Source organism: Thunnus maccoyii, chromosome 22, assembly GCF_910596095.1.
Source record: "Thunnus maccoyii chromosome 22, fThuMac1.1, whole genome shotgun sequence".
Classification (NCBI taxonomy): domain Eukaryota; kingdom Metazoa; phylum Chordata; class Actinopteri; order Scombriformes; family Scombridae; genus Thunnus; species Thunnus maccoyii.
In genome coordinates, this window is record NC_056554.1 from 25,924,042 (window position 1) to 25,934,263 (window position 10,222).

General features: G+C 39.8%; 1 protein-coding gene across 4 annotated transcripts in view; it reads left to right on the forward strand.

The window, feature by feature from the left end:
- The window catches only part of LOC121889588 (zinc finger protein 239-like), a 133,974-nt gene that overhangs the window by 9,425 nt on the left and 114,327 nt on the right, over window positions 1-10,222 (forward strand). For 2 of the 4 annotated variants that reach the window (XM_042401655.1, XM_042401656.1), the window contains one exon: window positions 2,054-4,985. The exons of the other annotated variants lie outside the window; for them this stretch is intronic. In XM_042401655.1, the coding sequence (XP_042257589.1) occupies window positions 2,054-2,827 (774 nt within the window). In that variant the 3' untranslated portion in view covers window positions 2,828-4,985. Of the gene's footprint in view, window positions 1-2,053; window positions 4,986-10,222 lie in introns of those variants that run through there. 4 annotated transcript variants of the gene reach the window in all.

The window sequence follows — 10,222 nt, forward strand, 5'->3', positions numbered from 1 at the left end:
CCTGCATGACAATATGTGTGGATTTATTAAGTTCTGGTAACATGTGGTTGATGTGATGGATCCACCAGGACTCAGCTTCATTCTGGCTAACTGCAGGGGCAGACTGGCTGTAACCAGTTACCATTTACATGACGTATGTTACCTCAAGGCTGGTATGCCTGGTTTGCGTATGTGTAGAGTATGTATTGTTGTGATTTGATACTCCAGCTGAGTTATTTCTTTTATTTTTTCTATTTGTTCAATTGCCTTGTATGGAAAATTTGTTTCTGTCAAATATGGATTCCAGTTCAACATTTTAGCACATTTGTTGTAATGTGACAGAATTGCAAATAAAGATTATTTAAAAAAAAAAAAAAAAGGATCCTACGTTTCCCATAATGCAACTCTATAACAGGTTTATTGACTAATAATAAAGAAAGTTCAGGGGCCAGTGCCCCCTTTGTGTTCTACAGACATGATCTAACTGTTGTTTATGGTTTTATTAGGGCCGGGTTTACAATTTACATTTTTCATTTAGCAGACGCTTTTATCCAAAGCGACGTACATCTGAGACTGAGACACAAGCAGGGATCTAGTCAGGAGACAACAACACGAGTAGGTGCCATAAAGCTTAAGTTTGAGTCTGATAGGACGTAGATGCCAACAGGCGGTGCACCTGTGTTTTTGTTTTTTCTCTACATTCAGTCCATGAGGTGCAGAGCTGGTCTTTAGTCTTTTCTTAAAGACTGAGAGGGAGTCTGCAGATCGAACAGAGTTTGGTAACTCGTTCCACCACCAGGGAACTACAGAGGAGAAGAGTCTAGCTGGTGATTTAAGGTCCTGTTGTGGTACCAGGCGCCTTCATTGGCAGAGCGTAGTGGGCGGGAGGGAGAGTAGACCTGAATGAGGGAGTTCAGGTAGGCAGGAGTTGTTTTAGTTGCTGTTTTGTAAGCGAGCGTCAGGGTTTTGAATTTGATGCGGGCAGCAACTGGGAGCCAGTGGAGGGATATCAACAGCGGGGTGACATGTGCTGTTTTGGGCTGATTGAAGACCAGACGTGCTGCCGCGTTCTGGATCATCTGCAGGGGTTTGAACGTACATGCGGGGAGGCCTGCCAGTAAGGAGTTACAGTAGTCGATGCGTGGGTTATTAATTGAATTTTTTTTATCAGTTACAATTTTGTTTTCCAACAATTCTGAAAACAAGGTAATCGAGATAAAACCATTATTGTGCCACATTCAATTTTGCAATGATGTTCTGGTTTTGTCTTGTTTGTCTTGTGAATTGTGTGTTGGAGCAGCCGGACAGTGCAGAGTCTTCCTCACAGCGCTAATGTGTCTGAACTTAACAAACACTCAAATGTTCAGCGGTGGAAACTGACATCTACAGGCTACTTTTAGTTTCAGTCAGACTTTTGATGCTCTTATTTAAGATACGAGGAAGCTCCGCTCCTTTCATCCAGCTACTCAGCGCTGTGCTTTCTGTCTGCAGTCTGTTATTGTGCACATGCTTACTTGTAACAAGCTGATTAGAAACCTGGTTACGTGTATACACGGCAGAGAGATTTTTGTTCTCCAAGGAGTAAAATCTACTTGTGGAAACCAGGTTTCTCTAATCCCAAACTCCAATTACAGAAAGTGGGCTTCTCGTTTACATGACAGTTAAGAAATCAGCTTGACTGTAACCCGGTTACTCAGGTGCATGTTAACACACTGCAGGATCATACAAGTCAATGATTTCTGTCAAACCTCTTGTTTCTTAGAGTACCATGATGAATGATCATTTTAGAATTGATCACTTTCCACACAACATGCATCTTAACAAAATATATATAATATAGATATTTAGTTTCAGTAGCATATGGAAGTGCACCACATCATAGTTGATCTTATTTTTATATGCATTATGTTTCCAAAGTCAATGAGTAATTGTGTTAAATAAGTGTTGTCTCAATATTGACCAAAATAATAATGATTATGAATTTTGCCATAATCCAGCGGTCCTAGATTTTATATCAGTTGTTCCAAATGTCATCTCACTCACTCTGTTTCTCTGTGTTTGTCTGTTGCCATAGAAACATAAAGGAAGAAAGGGACTCAAACATCACTGCGACAAAGCCTTCACAACATCAAGATATTTAAAGACTCGTCAGAAACTTCACAGCTGTGACCAATGTGGGAAAACTTTCACTACAGCTAGTGACCTAAAAATCCACCAACGCATTCACACTGGAGAGAAACCGTATAGCTGTGATCAATGTGGGAAAGCTTTCACTGTAAGCAGTCATCTAAAAAGCCACCAGCGCATTCACACTGGAGAGAAACCGTATAGCTGTGGTCAATGTGGGAAAGCTTTCAGTAGAGACAGTGACCTAAAAAGACACCAACGTATACACAGCGGAGAGAAACCATACAGCTGTGAGGAGTGTGGGAAAGCTTTCACTAGAGACGGTCACCTAATACGCCACCAACGCATTCACACGGGAGAAAAACCATTCTGGTGTGATCAATGTGGTAAAACATTCGCTCGTGGCAGTGCCTTTAAAAGCCACCAACGCATTCACACTGGAGAGAAACCGTACAGCTGTGACCAATGTGGGAAAACTTTCACTACAAACAGTTATCTGAAATTACACCAACGCATTCATACAGGAGGAAAACCGTACAGTTGTGATCAATGTGGGAAAACTTTCATGCAAGACAGTAATCTAAAAAGCCACCAACGCATTCATACTGGAGAGAAACCGTACTGGTGTGAGCAATGTGGGAAAACTTTTGCTCACATGAATTCCCTGAAAATCCACCAACGCACTCAGCACCGTGTTGAACATGTTGTAGAGGAAAGTTAGTGATGTCTCCCTCCCTCCTCACCTTGCCTTAACAGTCTACCCAGTTTTATCCTGACCTTCTTGACAAACTGAGTTTGGGAGTTGTAGTTAACTTCTCGCCCTAAAGTTTTTTATATTTTTCATTTTTGAGTTTCATATGGTTTGAATAAAATGTGTTGAATGAATTTGTAAATGCCTCCGAGCTACAGAATTTCCCTTTTTAAATGATTTTGGCATCAGTTTTAACATTAGTACTAGCAGCTACATTTTTTAAATCAAAAAATGTACAACACTGCATCGTACAAAATGGGATGGACTGTCAGTAAAAACAGCAGCTATATGTATGTTATTTCTTTACTCAGCGTTAAACAATCAACAGTGCTGCTAGCTAACTAGCTAATGTTAGCCCAAGGGGTGTCACAATTCTCCAAATCCATGATTTAATTTGATTTTCAATTTAAACATTTTTTTCAGTACTGATGGCTCTGCTATTGTTAGACCATTGAGTTTTGATTTGTAAAGATCAGCAGATCATTGCTTTTATGCCCTGACAACTTTCATTTACACTTTATTTTTTTCTTTAAAAAGATAGGCTACATGGTATCAAGTGTGATATAACTATCATATTTTTTTAAGGGGGGGTTGATATACCATGCTAAGGCCATATGGTCAAAATTAAAATATTTAAAATGTAATAACACCTTTTTCAGCTCCCAATAGGAAACAAACTATTAAACACAATTACAAAAAGAAGAGCCATTAAATGGAAGAACAGTATTTTACAACAACAGCTTGAGTTTCCTCAACTGCAGCAAACTAAGTTTAAATGTTGCACATCGTAGATGGTCCGTGCGCACTCGTCTCACAGACGGCTGTACGTAGAGACCGATGTTATTTGTCCAGCTCAGAGGACGGCTCGTTTTTGTGAAAATCAGGTTGTAGCCTGTTGTCTATCTTACTACTGTCAGAAAGAGTTATTGTGTTTTAACAATGTTTCGCTTATGAATTATTGATCCAAGAAGTTCGAACCTGTCAATATATCTCCAATTTTATGGAAGCGTGTAGCATAGCCTACAAACTGTAGCTTCTCTGTCAACTTTTGTTGTTTACGCAACTCACATGGAAGGTAAAATGTTTCCACACCAGTGACTTCAGGAGGATTTTCCAGTTTTGCTGTTTCTCTGTCATCTCTGACTCCGGCAGTGGCCTCGGTGTCTCAGAAAGTAATACAGCTGCAGGCTACCAGTGAGGCACATCTGTCGTCTTTGAAATGTTGTTTTTTTTTTTTTATCTCGGACATGTGCACAAGTAGGCGGGAGTGGGAGAATCGATCCTGCTTTTTATTTCAAATGTTGAAATCGAACTCTCATTTCGATCGATTTTCAATTTAGAATCAATCAATTAAATTATAGCTCTGAATAGTTACTGATAAGGGGATGGTTTGAACTTAAACAAAGCAGCCGAAGCAGATCGATTACAGGCAACAAGTTGGTTTGGTGTGAATGTGACAGTTCATGATTCCACTTGCAATTAATAGCCGATTCTTGCTGTTACTGGTCACCTCTCTAATTTAATATCATGTTAAATTTACTATTAAAGTTCTTTAGTGTTGTGATAATGTAATATTATTAGTTCACTGCTGGGACTGGTGTGTTGTGTGTAACATGAGCGCCCTCTACTGGCCCAAAAACTCCATCACCAGTCTGCCTTTTCCTGTCCCTGTGGTAGATTGATGTGTATCAGTCGTTAAAAACACCATAATAAGTTTGTTTTTGCTGGTCAAAGTGTATTGTATGCACTCTTTATGACCATAGTAAATGATTTTGGGATGATATGTTTGCTTCATATTAAAACTGTGTCTCCATTGTTCCCGATGGCTACTATATGTGAGTAAAGTTTTTCGGCAGCTTTTATTAGTTTGTAATACTTATTGCCAAATGGATATTACGTAATAATAATTCTCTTTTTTGTAGATTGCATGTGGTAGTGACCCTGTCCTCCCGGCCAACCAAAACAGCAGATCCAGGTGCTGCTATATCAGAATTTAGGCTAACGATAGTGGCTCTGTCCTGCTGAAATGAAACACACTGTTTGGAAATACAAACAATAAAACTTAAATGTATAATTTCTTGTATTTCTGCTGTAAACATCTGAAAAAAAATTTTATGTGACAAACTGATTTTACATGTTTCTGGATCATTCTGTTCTTGCTCTACGCTGCAATACAAAATGTTTCTACTAAAAAGTAGAAGCTGTTTTTGTCTCCTGCTTGAAATGAAGAGAAGCCATCCTGGCGAGAAATTTCGCTCCTTAGCAACAGTAATGAAGGTGGAGAGTTTGGATTATTATGTTATTAAGAGGAAACAACTATGAATCAAGCAAATACTGCAAAAACCCTTTACATACATACTTTACTCATAAAAAAAAACAAGCACTTATACATTTTCCAAACAGTGTAATCATGATCTGCTGCATAAATGTGTAAAAAAAATCATCAAAACTCAGTAAAACTCAGTAAGAAAAGCTGTTGGTTGGTTTTGCACTCAAGAAATATATATATACCACTGCGTTCAACTCTCAGTTTAGCACTGACTTTAACTGATTATCTGTGGCTTTTTATGGCAGCCTCCTGACCGGGCCGACCTGAGACCAGGTCACACGTCTCTGTTCAGCTCTCAGGACGTTTGCAGCTTCTGACTCAATCTGCGTTGAATCATGTTTAAGCTTTCAGATGATGGATTTACTGATCAGAGCTATATATTGTTGTGTTTTCGTTTCCTTAGAATGAGCCCTTTATACCTACGTAGGGAGCAGGTCCTCTTCCATGGAGACCGCCATGTTGCTACAGTAGCTCAGAACACTAGCTCCTGTGACTCATATGTCTAACAGAGTAAGGGTTCAGGAGTTTCTATCATGGTGTTTTTAAATCATTTTTTTAATGTTGAGCAGAGAGACCACCTGACTTCTATGAGACCCATGTTTACAGAGACACATAATGGTCTACATCCTGTAAGTTTGTTCATATCAGGGGAGTTTTTACTTACCGCTGTCGCCAAGTGCTGCTCGTGGGGGAATTGTTGGGTCTCTGTTAATTAAACAGTACGGTCTAGACCTCCTCTATGTGAAAAGTGCCCTGAGATAACTTCTATTGTGATTTGGCACTATATAAATAAAATTGAATTGAATATCAGAAGATTTTCACCCCACTGCAATGCATGCTGGGAATTCAATTAAGCTAACAGTGCCATGTAGGAATTTGTTCACTCAAATAGCTTTATGATTTTATGGGGGAATTATGAGTTATTAGTGTGCACAGCTCCAACATGACATTATTTGTCCAGTGACATAACTCATATTAAAGAAGGTATAATAACAGGGAAATAGTCCTCCTTGTTGGCCAAACAAGGGGGGTCAATTAGCATCATGATTATCAATTATTCTGATTTTGCAAGGGTATAGGTCTTTTAACATTAAGTGACTGAGATGCAAGCGCTAGAAAACACAAACAAGTTCACTTTAGTTACATACACATTTATTAGTAATACCTTAGCTACTAGTAGTAGTACTAGCAGTAGTACAACATTTTAAAAACAAAAAACAGGAGGGAAAGGTAAACTGGTACACAAGGCTATGGCTAGTGAATGAGTTGAATGCATGATGAAGAGTTATCTATTGTGTAGTTGGTATGAGAGACCTGATAAACAGATAAACTGTTACCTGAGAAGCAGCGAGTCAAATCAACGGTACAACAGCTTAGTTCTGAACTGCCAATTGAAGTTACAAATCATGATGCACCAGGGTTTAAGCACGTTGATGAAGATTTTGTATGAATACTTGCTTGCTCTCTGGGGCGGCTTCTTGTGGAGAATGGAGTCTGATGTGCTGGAGTCTGGATCTGGTAGTGATGAGTGAGTCGGCCGGTCTGGACTTGAAAAAGTTTCCATTAGGAGAGAGCTCCTGGTTTATGCTCTCCTAGGCTTGATCCTCAACTCACGACTCCAGATTGAGAAGATGCTCTGAGTCACATCTTCAGACTAGCAAACTGAAAGCTTTCCACCGGCATGGCAGAGAGCAAGAAGACAAAAGCAAGCAGCAGCCCCAAAAGCAGCCTAGAGTCTCGGATAAGACACTGTTTTAAAGTTTCGGTCTGCCCGCCCAGAAGGTGCATCCTGGTCAGTCCCAGGGTTGCAGAGTTCTGGGGGAGCAGAGTCAGTCCCCTCCTGTCCACGGACAAGTGGGTACAGTTCCTGAATGTGGTTATTCTGTTAATCAAAGTATTTACAATTGAATAGTTTCATGATTCCTAATTTTGCATTTTTCATGGTAGCTTTAGCGTTCTGAAAGTGGGGTGTGAATTGGTCTTCCCATCTTGCTGGCTCTTGTAGCTTGAAGGATCAAATATGGTTTTGGTCAGTGATCTGGTTTGGTGACCCTGCAGGAAACTGAGGGTTCTGTATCTGATCCTTTCTGTTTGAAGCAGATTGTTTAGTCGGTCTGGTCAGTGAGGAGTTTGAAACTCTCATTCATATATTATTGGTCAGCATTCCTGGGGGGGTTGAAGAAAGAGCTGGTCTGTCACTCGAGGTTTGTGCCGTCTGCCTTCAAAACATGACATGAGACTTTACGCTTCAGCAATCAACAGATCGGGATCAGCTGTGTGATGGACCAGGGGTGCTTTTCATTTGGCTAACGATAAGATATGAGTGTTGTGTTTAATTGTGTTCTATATATGAGAGTCCTGTGTGTGGATTACTAATTTAAAGATACTGTTAGGTGCTGACTTAACTGGCACCCGAAGCAACCAGTCATACTGTTACATCTGTACCGTTACGCCTGTATACATTATCAGCGAAGCCTAGTAATACTGTTGGCAGTTGTATATTTTAAATCCAATTTGTTTCAGACCACACACCAAACATTGATGTATGCAGTAACTGGGTCTACTGTACTGCTGTACTGTATTGAGGATAAATCGTTCACTAATGGTTAAAGCTTCATCATGTCTCTTGTCTAGTGTTGTTCTGGATGATACTGCAGGGCTGAGTGCTCTCCTAAATATTACTCAACCAGTTCCCTTTATTTTTCAATTATGAAATTGAATTCATTTGCTCTGAAACTCTCTATCCACTTCCACGTTCAGTCCTCGTAATTCAATTTCAGTTTACTTAAGACATGTTCGGTTGTTGAGGAAGAAACAAAATCACAGAACTCCTTTTCATGTACGGTGTCAACAACCAATAAAAGTCTAGAGTGTTTTCTCTATTATTTGTAAAAACTGTAGAATTATGTCTTGCCGTTTTGGAGAAAATAAAAATGAACTTGATCTATTTACAATACGACAACGATCTACTGTCGACACTACCGCAAAGTGTGACGAATGACGCACAATCCCTCACTTTTGGATTGAAACAGCCGTTTATTCTGCTTACAACAAAATGATATCAGGTCTCACACAGTCAGTTTCGTGGTAACAAAGTTCAGAAAACACTAAAACAAAGACAGAAATAATTGAGTCAACCGCTGGTTAGCGAGTTACACAATGAAGATTTAATATGACACTAAAATCAAGTGAACAAAGTCACAGCGTGGCAACAAATTACTCTACGTTAAAGTTAAAATGAAACATATCATCACAAAGGCATTAGTTGTAGTCATCAGGAGTATATACAAAACACTTTTACCAACAAAATTTTAACTTATGTTGTTTCTAACTGAGCTTATAAACATTAACCTACCACAGGGATCACGTTCACATCAAACCAACTTGCATGTAATCATCTGCTTTCGCTGCTTGTTTATGATCAAACTGCCCACTATCAGTAACTATTCAGAACTATAATGACAGTTATTAACACTATATTGAATTTAATAGCAATATTGAGTTAGAAAACGTTAGCAGAAATGCTTTAAACTCAGCGCTAACGTTAGCTGGTTAGCTCGAAGCACTGTCGATTGTTTAACGTTGAGTTACAAAAATCTCACAGACGTTATGACGCTTGACTCTTCATAAAAAATCTCCGAGAGTCCATCCCCTGGTTTGTAGAATACATTTCAAAGCTGTACAATTTATGGGACAAAAACAATGTTAATAACTTCTGACAAGAAGCCGACACTAGTGTTAATGACTTGTAGGTTATAGTTTATTCCACTGATGTTAAAATCACTTAAAGGACCAGTATGTAGGATTTAGAGGGATCAACTGGCAGAAACAGAATATCATATTCGTAAGTATGTTTTCATTAGTGTAAATAAGAAACTGTTTTTTCGCTACCTTAGAGCCATTTACATCTACAGAGGGAGCGGCTCCTCTTCCACTGAGCTGCCATGTTGCACCGCTGTGTTTCTAGAGTAGTTGTGCTTTCTCATCTCACAGGAAAACCTGACTCCCAGGCCGAACCTTCGCGGTCCTTCACAGTCCTGATGGTATCCTTCCCTGGCTGTTGCTGCTTATGCTTATTGTTGTTGTTGTGATTGTTTTTCTTCTGTCCCCCCTCCCCCTTTCCCTCTCTCTTTCTCTCTCTCAACCCAACCGGTCAAAGCAGATGGCCGCCCACCAAGAGCCGGGGTCTGCTTGAGGTTTCTACCCGTTAAAGGGGAGTTTTTCCTTACCGCTGTCACCAAGTGCTGCTCATGGGGGAATTGTTGGGTCTCTGTATATTAAAGAGTACGGTCTTGACCTGCTCTATGTGAAAAGTGCCTTGAGATGACTTCTGTTGTGATATGGCGCTATATAAATAAAAATTGATTGATTGATAGTCCAGAACAGACAAACCAAACGCTCGCTCTAGAGAGGGCCTTTCACGTTTTTTTAATGAATTTTGTGGCCACCATAGATTCTCCTACACGCTTGGAAGGGCAGGGAGACGGGTATTCAGTTGGTTTCAATCTGCAACCTCACCGCTAGATGCCACTAAATCCTACACTCTGGTCCTTTAAAAAAAGGGAAATTCAGGAGCTCAAAGCCATTCAGCTCATGCTATTTTCATTGCGTGGGCAGAGATTGGATATTTATACTTTACACTGCAGCTAACAATGTTTAAACATGATTGAGAAGCCCCTTACTGCAAGCTGGAACTTGGAGCGAGGCTACTTGTATAACCCCACAACCACCACAACCACCCACAACATTTATAAATAGTTTCTCTGAGGCCATCTTGTGGATGTCTGGTGATGTCTGATGTGAGTCATGTGTTACTTACAATAACAAACATTTTTTACTAAATCAGCAGCCTGGATTTATTGGGAATCCGTAAAAATACGAATGGATGACAAATTAAAGGAAAAACCAACAAAAAAATGTCTCAGTAAGGTGTTGGGCCACCACGTGTCGCCAGAACAACTTCAATACATCTTGGCATTGATTCTACAGTCTCTGGACTCTTCTGGAGGGATGAACACTTTTCTTCAAAAAGATAT